The sequence below is a fragment of the Bubalus kerabau genome, chromosome 15 (genome assembly GCF_029407905.1).
Source record: "Bubalus kerabau isolate K-KA32 ecotype Philippines breed swamp buffalo chromosome 15, PCC_UOA_SB_1v2, whole genome shotgun sequence".
Taxonomy (NCBI): domain Eukaryota; kingdom Metazoa; phylum Chordata; class Mammalia; order Artiodactyla; family Bovidae; genus Bubalus; species Bubalus kerabau.
The window spans coordinates 28,741,804-28,761,404 of record NC_073638.1 but is presented as its reverse complement, the minus strand read 5'-3'; the positions used below and the strand labels follow the sequence as shown (position 1 = coordinate 28,761,404).

Sequence of the window (19,601 nt, the reverse complement as noted above, 5' to 3'; positions counted from 1 at the left end):
TTTTCCCAGCCTCTTGGGGAGCCATGATTCAAAGTCAGCCTTGAAAGCCCAGATCCTCTCCCTGCTTGTGGCTGATATCAGGGCAGAGAGGAAGGGAAGGAAGGCAGTGGGACAAGTCCCCTGTGTAGAAAGCACACTTAATGACCCCTGGCTTCCCCAGTGGGTTGTTCACTGTTGCCCCCTGAGTGGGGTGCCCCCACCCATCAGCGCTGGTACCCATGTCTTCTTTTTTTCTACTTTGAGAATCAATCATTTCCCATAGACCTTTTCCTACCTAGGACAAGTAATAAAGATCATAGTTTGGTAGTCTTTAGCTCAACACTTTTCAAGCAGCCCAGTCAGCCTATGTCAAAGACTTCATGCACCAGTTTAATAAACAGTGACCACAATACAAAACCGTAAGAAACAGTACTTGAGCCAAGAGCAGGACAGCAGATTTTCCATTATAAACAGTTTCTTGTTCAGGTGGGCTTGGGGATGGGCGGGGAGGCAGAGGGCTGGCTCAGACCCTCTCCTCCCTCCACTCCAGCCCTTGGTGATCTGGGCTCTTAGAAGAGCGTCTGTTTCCATTCAATAGAGTAGAAAGTTCTTGGCTTAGCAATGCCTTCAGAGACCTCAGCCTTGGAGGCTGGCTTGTTCGGTGGGCTGTGTCTCTCCCTCCTTGGGATGCCGAGAGCATCATGGGCAGCTGAACTGGAGCTGCTGACTTCCTGCATGCCTGTGAGCTGTGGGGTGACTTACAGGATTGCAGGTCCTTTGCTGCACCTAGAAATGCTGAGAGTGTGGGCAGAGAGGTGTGCCCAAGGGGGCTCTTGATCTGTGTCTGACTTCTGGGGGATTCCCATGTGGGCAGGACAGGGGGAAGCAGTTCCAGCACTGCAGGGGGCAGGAGCATCATGGATCAGACTAGAATAAAAGAGACCAACAAATAAACTAGGTAATTCAAAATTGGGCAAAATGGTGGCATGCAAAATTAATCTTCCTTTTCTGAAGCTCTTTGCTCCTCTCTCTACTCTCTAGAGGTCAGGAAGTCTCATAAGCCTTTCCATCCTCCTTTTCTTTTTTTTTTTAAATTGGAGGATAATTGCTTTATAGCATTGTGGTGGTCTCTGCTGTAAATTAATGGAATCAGTCATGGTTATATATATCCCCTCCCTTTTGAGCCTCCCTCCTCCCATCCATTCCACCCCCTAGGTCATCACAAAGCACCAGGCTGAGCTCCCTGTGTTATACAGCAGCTTCCCACTACTTATCTGTTTTACACATGATAGTTTATATATGTCAATGCTCCTTTCTCAATTTGTCCCACCGTCTCCTTCTCCAAATGTGTCCACAAGTCTGTTTGCTATGTCTATGTCTCCATTTCTTCTCTGTAAATAGGTTCATCAGTACTATTTTTTTCTAGATTCCATATATATATGCATTAATATCTGATGTTTGTTTTTCTCTTTCTGATTGACTTCACTCTGTATAAAAGGCTCTAGGTTCATCCACCTCACTACAACTGACTCAAATTCATTCCTTTTTATGACTGAGTAATATTTCCATCCTCTTTCTTATCAGAATCTGGTCTCTGGAAAGTGTCTGATAGCTGCATTCGATCAGAGAACAAGAGAATGGTAAAGCTGGGTGTGTTCCATACAGTAAGGTATTTGCATTTAATGGGAGATCTAAGGAATTTCAGCTCTTAATGGTGGAATTCCAGGTTGTCACTTACTGGGAATGAAGACTATTGGGGGTTTAAAGGGGAATCTCAGAGCCATTAAGTCACTAAGGGTGGCCTGGAACCCACAGAAGAGAGGGAGGGAGGGAGGGTACCACAGGGAGGGCAAACACGCTTACCTTCCGGACGTTGTAGATCCAGTTGAGATAGGCTGTGACCTTAGTGTATACTCCTGGGGTAGTAGGTCCCCCACAGCCATGGCCCCAGCTCACGATGCCCACCACTTGCCACCAGTCAGAGTGATACATCAGAGGGCCACCACTGTCACCCTGTGAGACAGGCCAGAGCAGAGGCTGCTGGGGAGGGTGGGCAGGGCTGGGGTGGAGAGGTGGGTTTCTCCACCCTCCCCTCACTGCATTGGCCCATCTGGTCCCTGCTCTCCAGCGCCCTCTGCTGTTCCACCTTCACTTCCCCTGCTCATGCTGTTCCTGCAGCCTGGAATGCCTTTCCCTTTTGGGGTGAAAGGGTTCTGTCTCTGTCAAGCAAGTTGTGGGTGTGCTTTTATTCCTTTTTTGGAGATCTACAACTCACACTAGCACAGTGAGGGCTCTAAGGAGTCCTGTAGTAAGGAAGCCTGGTTATCTTTGTCTAACCTAGTGCGTGTTAAGTCGCTTCAGTCATGTCGGGCTCTATATGACCATATGGACTGCAGCGTGCCAGGCTTCTCTGTCCGTGGGATTCTCCAAGCAAGAATACTGAAGTGGGTAGCCATTCCCTTCTCCAGGGGATCTTCCCGATCCAGGGATAGAACCCGCACTTCCTGCATTTCAGGTGGATTCTTTACCAACCGAGCCCCCTGGGAAGCCCATCTAACCTAGTAGTTTCCAGATTTATGGAACCATTACAGGGGGGCTTATTTCATGCTAGTCACTGTTCTAGATAACTGGGATCAATTAATGAAAAGAGAAAAGATCCTTGCCCTAAGGGAGCTTGGAATTAGATGGAGAGAGAGAGAACAAGCAAACTACAAAATGACATTTTCTTGTACGAAAAATGAGAGATAGTGGAAAGTGCACTTATTTAGGTGTCCTTCTTACCAGCTCTTATAGCCTCTGGGGCTTCATCCCTCAGAACCCAATAACTCTGTAGCTGAACTGCCTGTGGAGTTATTCACCCCCGCCCCCATTACTGTGAACTCCCTGAGGGAAGACACTGTCCTCAAAGTTCTGCATCTACTTGATATCAAGTCATCAAGAGAGGACTAAGAGATGCCTCTTGAGTGAAGGAATTTAATGACTGAGAATGGGGATGGGAGAAGGGTTTGGGGTTTTAACGAAAATAGTTGAGAAGATCCTCTGGGTGGGGATGTGAGACTATATTCACGGACTGGCCAGTAAGATGGGTGAGGGACAGTGCACTGGGGCTTATCCAGCACGAGATGGGTTTTCTCTAGTGTAGTTCAGCAGCTTGAGGACAGTTGTAGAGAAAACAGACCTGGGGTTCCTGCCTGCTAGGGGCTAATACTGTTTTAAATGATGGGAAGTAAGAGCAGGTGGTGAGGGAAACATCATCTTTCTATGTAAAATATACATTTGAAATCTCTTTGCTTCTATCTGTCTATCCATGCATCCATCCATCCTTATATCTTTTTCCCTCTCCCCCTTCCTCCCTTCACCACACACTGAGTGCCCACCATGTGCAAGGCTTCATGTGGGGGCATTCATCCTCTGAACTTTTTCATCTCTTCAGAGCAGACTTCCCCTATCTCTGTAATTCCCTCATGATCCTCGGAGGCCGCACCTGGCAGGTGTCCACGCCGCCCTCCGGGAGGCCTGCGCACATCATCGTCGCGGTGACCTCCCCCTGGTACGCATCCTCTGCATTGCACCGAGTGCTGTCGATGAGCTGGACGGATCCCTGCTGCAGTATGTCAGACATCTTCCCTGGAGGTTGAAAACACACTCGCATTCCCATTCTTGCCTTCAAACCCCAGCCCAGGACAGTCCTCTGGGTTTCCTGGTACCTTGGTGTTTGGACCTCCAGGATGGGTTTTTCTAAAGGATGGTCCTCCTTCCCATCACTTTTGGGAGCTGCTCGCTTAGTCCTGTAATCCTGAGCCTGCCACTTACCTCCGTTCTCTTCTGTAAAGCCCCATCCGATGACCCAGAGTGGGGTGCCTGGAGTGAGCTCCTCGTCAGAGAAGGGCAGGCAGATGGGCCTGATTGTGCCTACCAGGAGCAGAGAGGAAGAGGGGACCCAAAGTTCAGGAGAGCCTGGCGACTAAACCCTCTATAAGGGTGAACACCAGGGTTTCCATAGCACATGTTCCATGGGATGTTAATAGAAGTAGCATGGAAAAAAAAAAAGATTCTTTGGTCAAATAAGTTTAGAAAATGTGTTGGACTTCCCTGGTGGTGTAGTGAATGAGAGTCCACCTGCCAATACAGGAGACATGAGTTTGGTCCCTGGTCCAGGAAGATTCCACATGCCACAGAGCAACTGAGTCCAGGAGACACAACTGCTGAGCCCATGTGCTGCAACTACTGAAGCTGTGTGCCTAGAGCCCTTGCTCTGCAACAGGAGAAGCCATAGTAGTGAGAAGCCCAAGCACCGCAAGGAACAGTAGCCCCTGCTTGCCACAACTGGAGAAAAGCCTATGCAGCAATGAAGACCCAGCACAGCCAAAAATAAATAAATAATTTTAAATAAAGAAAATGTGAATTAAACACAACAAAACAAATTGCTAAAAAAAAACACAAACCCTCTTAATGTCATTAATATACTAATGTGTTCCAGGAAGAGAGCTATGGTATAAAAATGTTTTCCAAACTTATTTGAGAAAGGAACCCTCTTGTACCCAAGGGACCCGTGTTCTATGGAACCATCCATTGGAGATGCTGATCTAAATACTACCCTGTGTAAGCTTGAGTCATTGAACAGAGCTGGTCAAAGATGCTATGGGCTGCCTTAACAGTAATGAGTTGCTGTCCCTGGAGGAGAGCAAATGAGCCCAATGACCCTTTGGCAGGGAGATTGTGCAGGCTTTTGCATTGGTTGGTGTGGAGGATGGGCCAGGAGATCTTTTAGGTCCCTCACAACTCCAAGATTGGATGAATCTGTGATTCTCACTTGGGGTGCTCTATGTAGAGAAAACAGACATCAGAAGAATCTGGCAGGGGTAAGGTGTCAGCTGAGAGCTCGAGGAGGCCTCATGGCTTTCATGACAATAGGCTGATATACTTGCCAGAAACAATGGGCCAACTGAGATCTTGAGAGGAGTAGTGATGTGCCCAAGGCCACTTAGTGAAAGAGCTAGTGGCGGAATGGGAGTTCTGTCCCCAGGCGCCGGCTCTCACCGGAGAATGTGAGCGGGAGCTGCAGCTTCACGAGGGCAATGTCGTGCTCTCTGGGGTATGTGGTGTTAGGCTCAAGGATGAAGATCTTGGCCACAGGCAGGGATGGGAAGCTGCCCAGTCTGTCTGAGCCAGCCCTCACCTTCCAGTTGGGCACATCGAGATGCTTCCTGGGGGCAGAGACAGTGAGGTTCAGGTCCGAGCCAAGCATGAGGAGGTTTTGCTAAAGGCTGGGTCTCCGGGGCCCTGGGGAGTGGGTGCTGCATGTCCCTGCCTTGGTGGGTAATGATGGTAAGGGCAGGGGTGCTGGAGAAGGGCCATCTGAGGAATCACCTACTGCAGGTCAGATTCTAAAAGGGGATTTGATTCTTCTCCCTGGTGAAACCTGCTGGAAGAAACTTATAACTGGAGGGCTGGGGAATGGGCTATGCTCAGTGCCTGCACTCTGGGTCCTGACACTCTAGTGCATTTTACTGGTCTTGTTACTCATGTGGTACTTGCATTGTGGTCAGTTCTATTGTATACAGTAAGTCTCCTACGTATGAACCTTCAAGTTGAAGACTCAAAGATGTGAATGTGTGTTTGCATCTCCAATCATGTAAGTTAGTTAATGTGTCTGGCGCTATTTGTAAAATTTGGGTACCTAGGCTAACTTTGTTGAAGTTAATGAACAAATTGGACTTACAAACATATTCTTGGAATGGAACACATTCATATGTAGGGAATTTACTATACTTTTCTTCTTCCTGACACCAGACACAGCTGAGTGCACAGGGAAAATATAGCTTTTATCAGATTCTCCAAAAAAGTTAAAAATCACTGGCCTACACCATGTGTTCCTCTGAGGCACTTATGGCGTCTGCTGCATGAAGGCACATGGTACCTAGTAGGTACTGATAGATGGTGAATGAATGAACAGATGAATGAATGAAGGTGAAGAGGACCTGGAATGGTCCTTCTCCAGAGGTATGGGCAGGCCTGTCTCTGCTGGCTGGTAACAGAATACTTTTTTTTTTTTAACTTCTGGATATAATGAAGGAGTGGCATGGACCTGGGATTTGGAACCACTTCTTGAAAGACTAGCAGAAAGGGAGAGAGTTCTCAAGCCTCCCTTGGAGTCCTCAGAGGCGGATGGGAAGTGCTTTTGTGCAGTGAGTGATGTAGGGGAGAGTGAGGACACGGGGTCTTTGCTGGCTTCCCCCCCGAAAGGGAAGAAGTCAGGCCTGGTGACTGGTACCCTCTGCTAAGAGCCCCCAAGGCCTAACAAAGGATGTCATGTCCAGTGTCTCATTAGGCAGCCACACCCTGGTACATGCTCTTTAGGGGGAAGGGAAGGGCTGGAGGGCATCAGACAACAGATTGGAGACAGAGGATCCAGGTGCTCAGGTTCCTACGTGGCTCTGACCCCAGGGGCTCCCCGTGTGCACCTTACCAGAAGCAGTGGGCAGCTGTGAGGATCCAGTGTGGGTCTAGGATGCTCCCTCCACAGATGTGTTGTTTGTCGTACTGGATGCTGACCTGCCAAGGCCAAGAATCCACAGAGGCCTCCTTCCCACCCACCACCCGAGGGGCCTTCACGCTCTGTCCGCAGGCTGGACTCAGAGGGAAGGAGGAAGAAAGAAGGAGTCAGGCTCTTGGGGACTGGGGTTGTCCCCTTTAGAGCCCCCAGCCTATCCTGAGCAGGGTCCTTAGGACTGGAAACAGAGGTGGGGGTAGAGAACCAGGCCAATTTTGAATTATTCACCAGGAGACGCTGAGTGTCCCAGACTCCCCCAGTCTCCGTCTCCTGTTTTTAGCTTCGGATGGAGTTTATACTGGGAATATAGATGTGTCCATTGTGCTGGAATTCATGACCTTGAAGCTAAACGTGGACCCAGAATTATGAAAGTCTTGCCCAGGGGGGTGTCCCCAGCTGCTCCCACTACTCAACAGTCAACAGACGCCCACAGGCTGCTTCGGGATTGGAGAGTGGGAAGAAAGTTCCAGAAATGGATCTTCCCATCCTAAACACACCTTTCTCCAAGTCCCTTCCCCCTGCTCAGAGAGTCTCCCGATTTGACATCCTGTTCCCTCTTTCACATCCCACTCTCCTGGCTCTCACGTCTGACTTGCGAACTCTTGTAAAAAATCTCCGGTTCCACCTCTCCGCCCTGTTCCCAGCCTCTCCAATCCTTCTGGCAGTCACTGCCACAGTGATGGTTCTAAGGGGGAAACGCCACCACCCTCTCTGGATTTGTGCCTGGAAGGGGCTTGTGAAACACTTTCTAATTCCAAACACTGCTTTCTACACATCCCTCACTCCCTCACTCAAAGCTCCTTACCATCCCTCTCTGTCTGTAGGGGAAGAGTTTAAACTCCTGCTCCTGGCAGCCTCCTGATAGAAAATTGCTGTCTAGCCAAATCGATCTGCTGGTAGCTCCCTGAAAAGTCTTTCTGTTTTTGCTCCAGGAAGTCCCTGTCCCTGAGATGCTGTCTCCTCTAATGTTCATCTAAATCACTGTTCATTCGGCTGGGAAGAGAGCACTGGCCAAGAGAGAGAGACAGACCTGGTCCCTGCCCTCTTAGAGCCTACAGTTCATTCTGTGATGTTTAGCCTGAGCATTTTCTCCAGGTTGCCTGATCCCTGGGGATTTTCCTCTCCTGGCATTTTCACAGCCTGCCTGGATGTTGGCCAGCTTTCCTTGTCTTAGTTCAGTCTTGTCTTCTCAATGATACTGAAGCCTCCTCTAGGGAGGATCTGTGGCTTAAGCCTCGTTCTGACTTCAGTGCTGCTTAGCTCAGCACATCAGGTGCTTAGATCCCATCAGTAACTTGAGATCACGTGATAATGGGTAAAAGTCTTAACATCCAACAGGGATACATCAGTCAGTTCAGTTGCTCAGTCATGTCCGACTCTCTGCGACCCCGTGGACTGCAGCACGCCAGGCTTCCCTGACCATCACCAACTCCTGGAGCTTGCTCAAACTCATGTCCATCAAGTCAGTGATGCCATCCCACCATCTCATCCTCTGTCGTCCCCTTCTCCTCCTGCCTTCAATCTTTCCCAGCATCAGGGTCTTTTCCAATGAGTCAGTTCTTCACATCAGGTGGTCAAAGTGTTGAGTTTCACCTTCAGCATCAGCTCTTCCAATGAATATTCAGGACTGATTTCCTTTAGGATGGACTGGTTGGATCTCCTTGCAGTCCAAGGGACTCTCAAGAGTCTTCTCCAACAACACAGTTCAAAAGCACCAATTCTTTGGCACTCAGCTTTCTTCATAGTCCAACTCTCACATCCATACATGACTACTGGAAAAACCATAGCTTTGACTAGATGGACCTTTGTTGGTAAAGTAATGTCTCTGCTTTTTAACGTGCTGTCTAGGTTGGTCATAGCTTTTCTTCTAAGGAGCAAGCATCTTCCAATTTCATGGCCTCAGTCACCATCTGCAGTGATTTTGGAGCCCAAGAAAATAAAGTCTGTCACTGTTACTATTGTTTCCCCATCTACTTGCCATAAAGTGATAGGACCGGATGCCATGATTTTGTTTTTTTGAAGGTTGAGTTTTAAGTCAGCTTTTTCACTCCCCTCTTTCACTTTCATCAAAAGGCTCTTCAGTTCCTCTTCACTTTCTGCCATAAGGGTGGTGTCATCTGCATGTCTGAGGTTAGGGTTAGGGTTAGGTTAGGGTTTCTCCTGGCAATCTTGATTCCAGCTTGTGCTTCATCCAGCCCAGCGTTTCTCATGATAAACTCTGCATATAAGTTAAATAAGAAGGGTGACAATATACAGCCTTGAATTACTCCTTTCCCAATTTGGAACCAGTCCGTGGTTCCATGCACGCACACTACTAAGCTGCAGGGATGCAGCCACACTGCTAAACTGCAAAGGCAGCGAGGATGACCTTCCTCCTCTCAGGTGATCCAGTTTCTGGCCATCTGCCAGGCTCAGCCTGGTTCTCCCACGAGGCTGGTGGGATGAGTGGGACCTCAGAGCTTGTTTTTCCTTCTGATCTTCTCTTAGAACTAGGGGCTCTCCCAGGATTCTGTTGGGCTGTTGGACCAAAGGGCTTCTTGGGAAGATGAACTTCAGAGAGATCAAGTGAATTACCTAAGGTCACACTGGAAGCCAGTGGGACGGGTGCTGTCCAGATCTCCTGATGTCCCCCCTGCCCTCCCGGCTCCATGCCATCACTCTGGAGCATGTTAGTCGGGACTACTGGTCAGTTTGGCACTTCCTCCATGTGGCCTCACACCTCTCTCTTTGGTCAGCCATTAGCTTCTGAGGACAGAGGCCAATTCTCTTGCTTGTCTGGTATCTTCTACTTCCAGCTAGCATCTGACAGTGATGATGCATCTTAACTGTTCCATGAATCTTTGCTAAATGGAATGAGCAGATGAGATTACATGGGCCCTGGCCAGGGGTAAGAGAGGGTAGAGGCTCTGGTTTTCCTACTCTCTCTTGGATCTCTGCCCACAACAAGTGTGGAGATATGGGTGGGCAGTGGGAGGGAGTTCTTAACATCAACTACTTGAAGGAGTGTTCACCTACAAGCCCAAGGTCCAGGGAGTAATGTCTGGACAGAATAGAGTGACACTTGGAGTCTAAGTGATTTAAGAATGAGGATGAAGGTCTTCTTTTCTGCTTATTGCTGGCCCAGGACCCAAACCCTCAGAGATGGGGCGTACTCACCAAGGCACTGCAGGGAAACCAGGGAACCTGAGAGACAGGGGCTGGAAAGGAGACACAGGCATCCTGTGATTTTTGCTTGTCTTTTGGCTGGGAGGCAGGGACTCGGGTCTCCTGGCACTATTGATTCCAGTCCCCTCACAGCACCCGGGAAATATGAAACCTTGCCAGATGGGGGCTGTATAGACACTGTGCTGTGCTGTACTTAGTTGTTCAATCGTGTCTGACTCTGACCCCATGGTCTATAGCCTTCCAGCCTCCTCTGTCCATCAGATTCTCCAGGCAAGAACACTGAGGTGGGTTGCCATGCCCTCCTCCAGGGGATCTTCCCAACCTAGGGATCGAACACAAGTCTCCTGCATTGCAGGTGGATTCTTTACTGTCTGAGCCACCAGAGAAGCCCAAGAATACTGGAGTGGGTAGCCTATCCTTTCTCCAGGGGATTTTCCCAACCCAGGAAACTCACCAGGGTCTCCTGCATTGCAGGTGGATTCTTTACCAGCTGAGCCACCAGGGAATCCCCATATAGACACCGTACTTCCACCCAATTCAGTGCGACTGAATGCAATTGGATTCCACACCCCTACTGATAAGCATCTGATATGTGCTGGGCCCTGCCTGAGTCACAGCCCACCCTGGGGCTCTTGGCAGCCTGAGATGGAAGAGAGCAGAGGCTGGACCAGTGTCTGCGGCACTGCAGGCTCTTCAAACAGAAGAGGAATGGGATTTTAGTGAAACTCCAGGCAAACAATCATTCTGCTCCTAGTCCTCTCCTTTTCAAGATTTACTCTTTGATGAATAAGCAGCTCTCAGCAACCTCCCTGCATGCTAAGGAGACATCATTCTCTCTGTGGGGTGACAGTGTTCCTGTAGATGCCGGGCTCTGGCACAGGTGGTGGGCATGAGAACAGGACAGCGGCCATTCAGCTGCTCCCCTGGAGAGTTAGAAATGCAGAGAGGGGTACTACTCTGGCCTGGGTGAGTGGCAGGAAGGACAAAGTGGCCTTTGGTATCCTGCCTCTGGGGCTCAAAGAGAGCATAAGGCCATAGGAAACCAATTTGGTTTTCTTCTTTGACTGATGAAAGGCCGCCAGTGTGTGGACAGCGCACTTTGTCCCGCTGCCCCTTGTTTTAAGCTAAAGAGTCAACACAGAAAACCGCTCAGAAATGTGATGCTCTAGCTTTTGATATCGGACTGTCTGCCTGGCCAGGAGTTCTTGTTGTCTGGCTTATGTTCCCCTTGCTGCATCCGTTCAGGGTGGTCTGGCTGCAGTCCCAACAACAGCGAGCGTGGCTGAGCTTTCTGGGCCAGAGGCGTCCTCTCACTTACCCACTTGAGTTTTGCACCTGAAGCTCCTGCAGGTTCTCTGTGACTTTGACAATGTCCAGATCTTGGGCTGGGCCAACATCCACAGCTCTGAAGGTGGGTTTGCTGCTAGTGTTGGGAGGGAAAGGGAGAGCGTGAGAGACGTGAGCTGAGGCAGGAGCTCAGACCAAGATGGTGGGAGTAGCCCCTACTCCCAGGAGAGGGGGCAGCAGAGGGTGCTGGGTGGGGCGTGGCAGGGGAGTGGAGGTGGCCTTGGTCAGCTAGGGTAGTGCCTGCTTATCCAGGACTCAGCCCTGAGCACAGTGCTGACATGGACTTGTTTTCTTGGGCAGGGAAGACTGTTTCAGAGCCCAGAGCTCTGAAGAAATCCTCTGGACACCCTTTTGAACTCCCAGCTCTGTCCTTATTCCAAATGTCCCAGCTGTTTCTCCTGGTTCACAAGGAGGCAGAGGAAACAAGTTAGCACCCATCCCTACCTTGGAGGGAACTAGATGTAGACACTTTGTTCTCCAAACGAGGCATCTGGTCTGCACTTGGTAGTGGGGTACATTTATGGTTCCTTTGGAGGTGGGACAGGCCAAGATCAGGCTTCACGTACATTCAGACAAACATCTGTCTCATTTGGATCACTATCCTTCTTTCTCTCCACAAATCCATGTTTGTCTTCTTTCAAACCTTGAGTGTAAGTCTTCCCTGCTCCAGGAAGTCTTCCCTGATTAATCTCATCTTTCTGATTGTTGCTGTACTGAATGTACCTCTTTTCCATCTCTCCTATCCTTGCCTATCCTTTATACCAGTCATGCTAGCGTAAGCTCTGTATGCAGGTTTGGGTCAACCCAAGACACTGGCTGACTGGCACACTCTCACATGCCCACCCAGGAATCTGGCACTACCTGGATGACCCAGCCATGGCACCTGAAAGGCTGAAGTCTAGCAGTGCTGGGTTTTGTGCTGACAGCCCTCAAGCCTGAGATTCTTGTCCTGGCTCTGACACTAGCTTGATGTGTGACCCTTGGCAGGTCACATTTTCTCTCTGGGTCTCTCTAAGCCTCAGTTTTCCCCTCTATAAATGATGGGTAGACCAGATGATCTTCAGAGTCCTTCCCATCTTGAGCCATCTAGAGTTTTGTGGTCCTGGGACAAGAAGGCCCTCCTAGCCAGGGAAATCTGAGATACAGAAAGAGGGATCATGGTGGAAGTGGACATTCCCAGGAGAGTTAGCCTCTCTTCACCAGTTACATCATGATGAATAATTCTGATCAGCTTTGATCTTGCAGAGCCCAAGAGTGAGATGGCTTGATGCCTTAAAGAGCTTAGAAGGACAGAAAATCTAGGAGCCTTTTACCTTAAGAACCCCTGGAGACACCCTGGTTTCGTAACCAGCTGCAGCCTGCTCTGCTAGTACAGCTGACACTGCAGTTGGCTGGGCTGCAGTAGGGAGGGGGTGCTGCCGCCAGGAGGCCAGGCTGGGGTTGCTGTTGGGGGAGGGGTGACGCGGGGCAGGGCTTGCCTTCCTAGCTCTCCTTGGGAATGAAGGGGGCAGGGTGTCCTTCTGGAGGGTACTGCAAGTTGCACACTGTGGAGGGCAGAGAGCAGGAGAAACCTGACAACCAGAGAGCAGAGGGCGCAAATAGTTCTGATGGATGGGTGATGTCTGTCTAGAGTACTTACTGAAAAATGAGCTTGAGGCTGCTCTAGGGTTTGATGGAAGAGGATTCTGTGATTGACTGATGGACGATGTCTGCCTAGGATGTATCATTTACACCTAGTCTCTGGGTCCAGTTTCTTAGAATCCTAAAATTTGGGGCCTGCCAGGAAGAGATTATCCCCTGTGCAGCTGAATGCATGGGTCCTTTTCTATCCTCTCCAGTTAGGCTCTGAGTGATCAACTGTCTCCCCTCTCCTCCCTTTATAGATGAAACCTCCACAAAAGAGAGAATTACCCAACTTAGAAACAGATATAATTCTATAATTCTGACACCTGGAAATTAGGGGGTCTTGGGCACACATTCCAGCCCTCTTGCTCCCAGCTACTATCCGATCAAGTTATTCACCTTCTTTGAACCCTACTTATAGAACAGATAGAATAATAACTACCATTTTGGTTTTTGCCAAGATCAAATGAATATAAATATGCAATGTTAATTACCCTTCTTAAAACTGTATATTTTTTCATCCACTGAAGATTTAAAACTGCCTTTGAAATTTGCTGAGAGCTGAGATTGCCCATGAAACTCCAGTGAGATCAGGTTCATTTAAACTAAATTTTAACCAATAGGACTTTGAATAAATAAATAAGATTTTTTTTGTATTCTGGGGCAGGGACGGCATCTTGCCAAACCAAGAAGAAATGAGGGTTGAGGAGTAAAGGAAAGGAGGGGATTATGAGGAGCCTGAACTGTGTGTGGGGGTGGGGATGGGGGTGAGGGGGGGCGGGGGGGGCAGATATTCTCTCTTTCATAACCATCCTATGAGGTTGGCATTGCTTCTCCCATTAATTCTTTTTTTAAATTAATTAATTAATTTGACTGTAGGCTTCCCAGGTGGCTCAGTGGTAAAAGAATCTGCCTGCCAATGCAGGAGACATGGGTTCGATCCCTGAGTTGGGAATATCCCCTGGAGGAGGAAATGGCAACCCACTCCAGAGTTCTTGCCTAGGAAATCCCATGGACAAAGGAGCCTGGTGGGCTATCCATGGGGGTCACAAAAGGGTCGGACATGACTGAGCCACTAAACAACAACAACCAGGTCTTGGCTGTGGCACGCAGGATCTTCAATCTTCATTTTGGCATGCAGGATCTAGTTCACCCACGAGAGGTCAAACCTGGGCCTTTGCATCGGGAGCACAGAGTCTTAGCCACTGGACCACCAGGGAAGACCCCCCGCCCCCGCCTGCACACCTCGCCATTAACTCTTCACAAACTGAGGCTTACAAGATTTAACTTCATGCTGCTTGTAAGGAAAAGTGTTTCAAAAGCAGTTGTCTGACTCCAATACCTACAATTTTTAGGAAAGAGAGAGGAAGGAGGAAGGAAAGAGGGAAAGGGGAAAAGAGGAGGGAAGAAAGAGAGGGAGAGAGGTCGTGGGGTGAGGTGACAGCCACTGGACCTTGGGCTGGGTACCTGTCATAGCCCATCTGCCGACAGGCGGTCTTGGCCAGAGCTTCTGTGAAGCTGTCGAAACAGGCAGAGGCCCAGTTCTTCGTGGCGGGATTCAGCACCTGCAGGGTGGATCGGTCCCTGGAGAGGCGGACTGGGAGGGAAGGAACCCGGGTCAGCTCAGGGCAGGGGCTCATCTGGCTCATCTCCCAAAGAATTCATCATGTGGCCAGCCCAAACTGGTGGTCCAAACCCTCCTGGGAACCGGGGAGCCTCACAGAACACCAAACCTTTCCACCTGAAGGGGAGTTCCTCCTTTTGGCTTTGCTTGATTGAGTCTCATTCTGACAGGAGCTAGGGTGACCAGGAGAAGGCAGTGGCACCCCACTCCAGTACTCTTGCCTGGAAAATCCCATGGATGGAGGAGCCTGGTAGGCTGCAGTCCATGGGGTCGCTGAGGGTCGGACATGACTGAGAGACTTCACTTTCACTTTTCACTTGCATGCATTGGAGAAGGAAATGGCAACCCACTCCAGTGTTCTTGCCTGGAGAATCCCAGGGATGGGGAGCCTGGTGGGCTGCCGTCTATGGGGTTGCACAGAGTTGGACACGACTGAAGTGACTTAGCAGCAGCAGCAGCAGGGTGACCAGATGTCCTGGGAATAATCTCCATTTTGACTTTTGCCCTGGCATAATTATTAATAGCTCCCCTTTCACTTTTGGGCTTCCCCTGTAGCTCAGCTGGTAAAGAATCTGTGCAATTTGGGTGACCTGGGTTCAATCCCTGGGTTGGGAAGGTCCCCTGGAGAAGGGAAAGGCTACCCACTCCAGTATTCTGGCCTGGAGAATTTCCTGGACTGTATAGTCCATAGGGTTGCAAAGAATCGGACAAAACTGAGTGACTTTCACTTTTTAGATGTATTTGCATATATGTATTTGATGGTTGTATTATAAGGCCTTCCTACCTGTGGTTCACACAAGTTCTCTAGTCTGGGAAAACTTCTCAAAGAGGAACCTTGCTCTTTTTTCCATGTAAGGTCAGAGAGGGGTAGGCGAGTGAGAATTGCTATTGGCAGTACTGTGGCAAGGCTCACAGGCATTTGATTTCTGATTAAAAAAAGGAGCAAATACATAGGATGTCACTCAGCCTTGCCCTATAAAAGCCCCCATCACCCGTGTCCTGGGCCGTCTTTTCTTTGCAGAGCCCAAGTACTAGGTGGATTAAGCTGGAATAACCCAGTCCAAGGAAGAACATGGGTTTTTATGTAAAAACCATCCTTTGAAGGACCTAGCTCAGTCTTGTTCCATAACGTGTTACAATAAACACTTCTATAATGAATAGCCACCCCTGGTGGCTCAGATGGTAAATAAACTGTCTGTAATTCAAGAGACTGGGTTCGATCCCTGGGTCAGGAAGATCCCCTGGAGAAGGAAATGGCAACCCACTCCAGTATTCTTGCCTGGAGAATATCCCATGGACAGAGGAGCCTGGGGGACCACAGTCCATGGGATTGCAAAGGGTCAGACACGATTGAGCAACTACACACACACGCAAAATAAATAGAGGAATCAATAGCTGACTAGTGGCCATATGGTCTCTTTGCAGTCCTCTTGAAATAATAGGTGTCAGAGAAAAAAGGGAACTCCCCAAGGTCATTCAATTCAGCGTCTAGGTGCAGCAGGAATGGGGCAGGCTCAGTTACAACTCCCTGTCCCCTCTGGTCCACATTTGTTCATCAAAATGTACCGAGTGTTTGCTATATGTTAAGTATTGGGGATCCAGTAGATAAGACATGATCCTGTTTTTAAGACTCTTACAATAGGGAAGGAAGCTGACTTGTCAGGTGGAAGATGCTATGCAGTGGACCAAGAGGACCTGAGCCAACTTCCTGCTCTGTCTACTCCCCTGGCCCCTTGGCCCCTGGACTCACCTGCCACTGGAGGTCCGTCGGGGAGTTTCTTAATGCAGTACTTCTCATCCTCCCCCGAGGCACAGTCCTGGTGGCCATCACACACCTGCTCCCTTGGGATGAAGAGGAAGGGCTGCCCACAGAGGAAGAAGTAATTGTCCAGAATCACCTTGACTGGAAGACAAGGGCAGGGCAGGGCAGAGAGGGCTGATGGTCAGGCAGGCAGCCCAGGGGTAGGAGAGGCTGTTTCCCTGAAAACCTGCTGGGCCTGGAGACAGGCAGATATGGGTTCCAGGCCCACTTCTGCCACTTAATTGCTGGTGTCCTCAGTCTTCTCATCTGTAAAGTGTTGATAATAACACCAGTCCCCATCCCTAAAGATGGCTGAGGAGTCTATCAAGATCACGTGTGAGGAGCAACTCAGAAATAGCCCCCACTCACTTCTCAACCCCAAGTATTGGTCAGGGCCTCTGCGGACAGAGGAGATAGCACTGGGCCTGGAGTCTGAAGACCTGAGTACTGGCTCTCCCGCCTCCTGGGTGACTTTAGACCAATCGCTGCCCTTTCTGGGCTTCACAGGGTTATGGAGAATGAACGCTTAGTGGGCTGGTGGTTGTGAAAGTGTCTCTTTGCTATCAAGCACAGTTCTAGGACAAGGTGTTTTTACCTGGGGTTGAAAGACCATTACGAGGTTGGCGTTTTGCTTGCTTTGTCTTCTGCCTCCTTCCTTCAGAGTCTATTACTCCTTCTCTGTCTTGGATGATGGGAAGGAGTCTGGTGTTTTTAAGTCCTCAGGAAACAGATATTTCAATACTTTTCCAAACTCTCCCAGCTCCTCCTGTCTAACTGAACTCTCCTTTGGCCTGAAGCTCCCCTGGGCAGCCTAGCATCACCCTTGAGTGGCCCTCAGAGTGATGCAAACAAGTGTCATGATGGGCCTGCTTATCGCTGCTAACAGCTTTCCAGGCATTGTCACCCGGAGTCCTGACAATAACTTTAGGAGGTAGGTGCTATCAGTAACTCACGTTACAAACAATGATATGGACGTTTAGAGAGTTAGGGTTTATTTCCCAAGCCACATGCACTTAGGTGGAGCCAGGATTTCAATTAGTCCATCCAGCTCCAAAGCTCTTTGCTGCTTCTCCCAGCCTTCCTTACAGGAGCTTAAAATGTGATTTATTGGTCCTGATGCTCCTGCTTTGAGAAGTAAGGGAGAAGGAGCAGATCAGATATTTCCTCGACTTTCAGGGTTTGGTTCATGGTCAGGAGCCAGGGTGAGAAAGGGTCAGTCCTGCCTCCTGGGGGAAGCCAGGATACAGTGTCACCAGTCGAGCCCCCAGAAACCAAATGTTGGAGCCCAGCCCAGGAGGGAAGTTCAGGTTACTGCTTCTAGTTGCAGAACCTGGGGGCCCCGGGCTGGAAGTCACTCAGGACCTTCTGGGACAAGGAAAGCCTGACTCTAAATCATGTATTAGTACCTGCCCTGGCTCACCCTGAACCTGGCCCTGTCTGCTCTCTCCACTATGGCGGGGCACATGGTCAGAGAAGGTAAGCTCATCTTACTATTAATTTGAGCCAAACATGCTTAGGACAACAAATCTGCTGATACCCACCACCACTCTTGGGTCAGCCAAGGTCTAAAGGGTTTGGGTTTATCTGCATCTCATGTCCCCCTGGGGCACTCAGGATGGGTGATGTTTATGTTTTGGATCTGCATTTTCACCGCCACGAGGTGGAAATGGACGTACTCATTTGGGGGCCTGATTGTCTGTCCCAGACCCTCAACTGCCATATCCCCCTTCTCTGCCTCAGTGCCCAAGTGGAGACTGACGGGTTGGACCAGATGAGCTCTGAGTGTCCTCCGATGAGGCAGAGGCCGCCCCAGGCTCCTGGAAAGCTGTCCTGGCCTGGTGAGCAAACACATGCCCTTGGCCTCAGCCCTACATATGCATGATGACCTCCACTTTTGCACAGCTTAGTTTTTAATCCAAGTACTTTACACACATTACCTCATTGGTTCTCTGATATCCCTTTGATGAGGAGAGGATATTTTACAGGCGAGGCAACTGAGGTTAAGAGAGGTTGGGAGACTTACTCAAGGTCACACAGCACCAAGAAGGGGTAGCACCGGGATCCCCATCCCAGGTGTCTTGAGTCCTAGTCAGGTCCTCTTGGCCCTACTTCCTGGGTGAAATCTGTGGTCAGTACCCTGCTTGGCTATGGTTGGGGGTGGAGGTGAGGGCTCAGTCGTAGGATGGGGTGTGGGGGAGGCTGAGAGGGACAGGCTCTGGGAATCAGGGCTTGCTTGATTCACTCATCTTTTGCCTGCTTGGATCACACTGGGTCTTAGGCTCCAGCCATGGTGAAGCCCGAGCTCAAGATGGGGTGAGGCGCTGCCCTCCTGGGCATCTTCCCTAATGCCTCTTCCTTCCTCCCCTCCTCACAAGCAGACATGCTCTGCTTCTCCAGCCCCAGAGCTGCCAGAATTCACTCAGCTCTCAGTCTGCAGACCTGGGAAGGAGGAGGCTGGGGGCGCGGCTGCTGCGCAAATTGCCTAAGTAGGTTTGTAACTGGTGCAAACTATGCTTTCCTGGCAGAAGGAATCACTGGGGACAGAATCCATCTGGGATAGATGGGGGAGGAGTTCATCTCCCCTCCACTCCAAGAGGAAGGCTTCGTTCAAAGCAGGGGTGGATTCAAAGCTATATGCACATCACCTCCCCTCGACTCTGCTGGGGTGGGAGGGGTAAGGATGGGCAGCGCTGGGAGGTGAGGGCAGGGGAGGGGTGGGTGGGAGCTACCCCTTGCTGGGGTGAGGCTGGACGCCGGGTGGGGGCTGGGACTTACTGAGGATGGCCACCACAACGATGGTTGCCAGGATCAGCACTGCTGCAATGATCGGGATCCCCACTTTTTTGAAGGTCTCCAACGGTGTGCGGGATTTGCGCAGGGGAGTGACATCTGTAGGGGGAGGGAAAGAGCAGTCAGCTCTCAGAGGCTGCCCCTGCCAAGGGCTACAGCCTCCCCACCCTCTGGCTCCGGGAAAACTTTGGGGACAGTTTTGTTTGGTGCTGGGGTTATTCCTGCAGACTAGGCTCAGCTTCCTCAGCGCGTGGACCCCCACCTCCTTTCACTTTCCCGGGCTTGTCCATCTTTCCCGGTGCTCCTCCCGCCGTGGCACCTGTCCTAGGATGTTTTACCCTGTCCAGTCTGACCTGCGTCTGCCCCAGGAGAGGCCCGTCCCCTTTCCCTTTACTATCACGTGACCTCTTTCCTGGGCTTCCCGAGTGGCGCCAGTGGTAACGAACCTGCCTGTCAATGCAGGAGACGTTAAGAGAAGGGATCCAATCCCTGGGTTGGGAAGATTCCCTGGAGAAGGGCATGGCAACCCACTCCAGTATTCTTGCCTGGAGAATCCCATGGTCAGAGGAGCCTGGCAGGCTATAGTCCACAGGGTTGTAAAGAGTCAGACACGACTGAGCACGTGTGCAGGCATCCTCTTTCCCAGGTTAACTTTTGACCAGACTTTAAGCTCCAGGTGTGCAGGGGCTGCCGGCACAGTACATGCTTGTCCAGTCCAG

The 19,601-nt window shown here is 50.2% G+C and overlaps 1 protein-coding gene and 1 long non-coding RNA gene across 2 annotated transcripts in view; one reads left to right on the top strand and one right to left on the bottom strand.

Annotated features, from left to right (window-relative positions):
- Positions 1 to 4,379, top strand: part of LOC129628759 (uncharacterized) — a 28,687-nt gene extending 24,308 nt beyond the window's left edge. Inside the window, exons 2-4 of the long non-coding RNA XR_008702897.1 lie at positions 1,564 to 1,648; positions 3,413 to 3,588; positions 4,111 to 4,379. This is a non-coding gene — a long non-coding RNA (uncharacterized LOC129628759). The remainder of the gene's footprint in view (positions 1 to 1,563; positions 1,649 to 3,412; positions 3,589 to 4,110) is intronic.
- TMPRSS4 (transmembrane serine protease 4) lies at positions 355 to 18,981 on the bottom strand. The gene is given in 11 exon segments (XM_055548219.1): positions 355 to 906; positions 1,843 to 1,992; positions 3,464 to 3,606; positions 5,020 to 5,186; positions 6,449 to 6,608; positions 9,689 to 9,729; positions 11,016 to 11,120; positions 14,135 to 14,264; positions 16,042 to 16,194; positions 18,868 to 18,937; positions 18,940 to 18,981. Coding segments are annotated over 11 exon segments (1,173 nt in total). The 3' UTR covers positions 355 to 894.
- Positions 18,982 to 19,601: the final 620 nt, after the last annotated feature.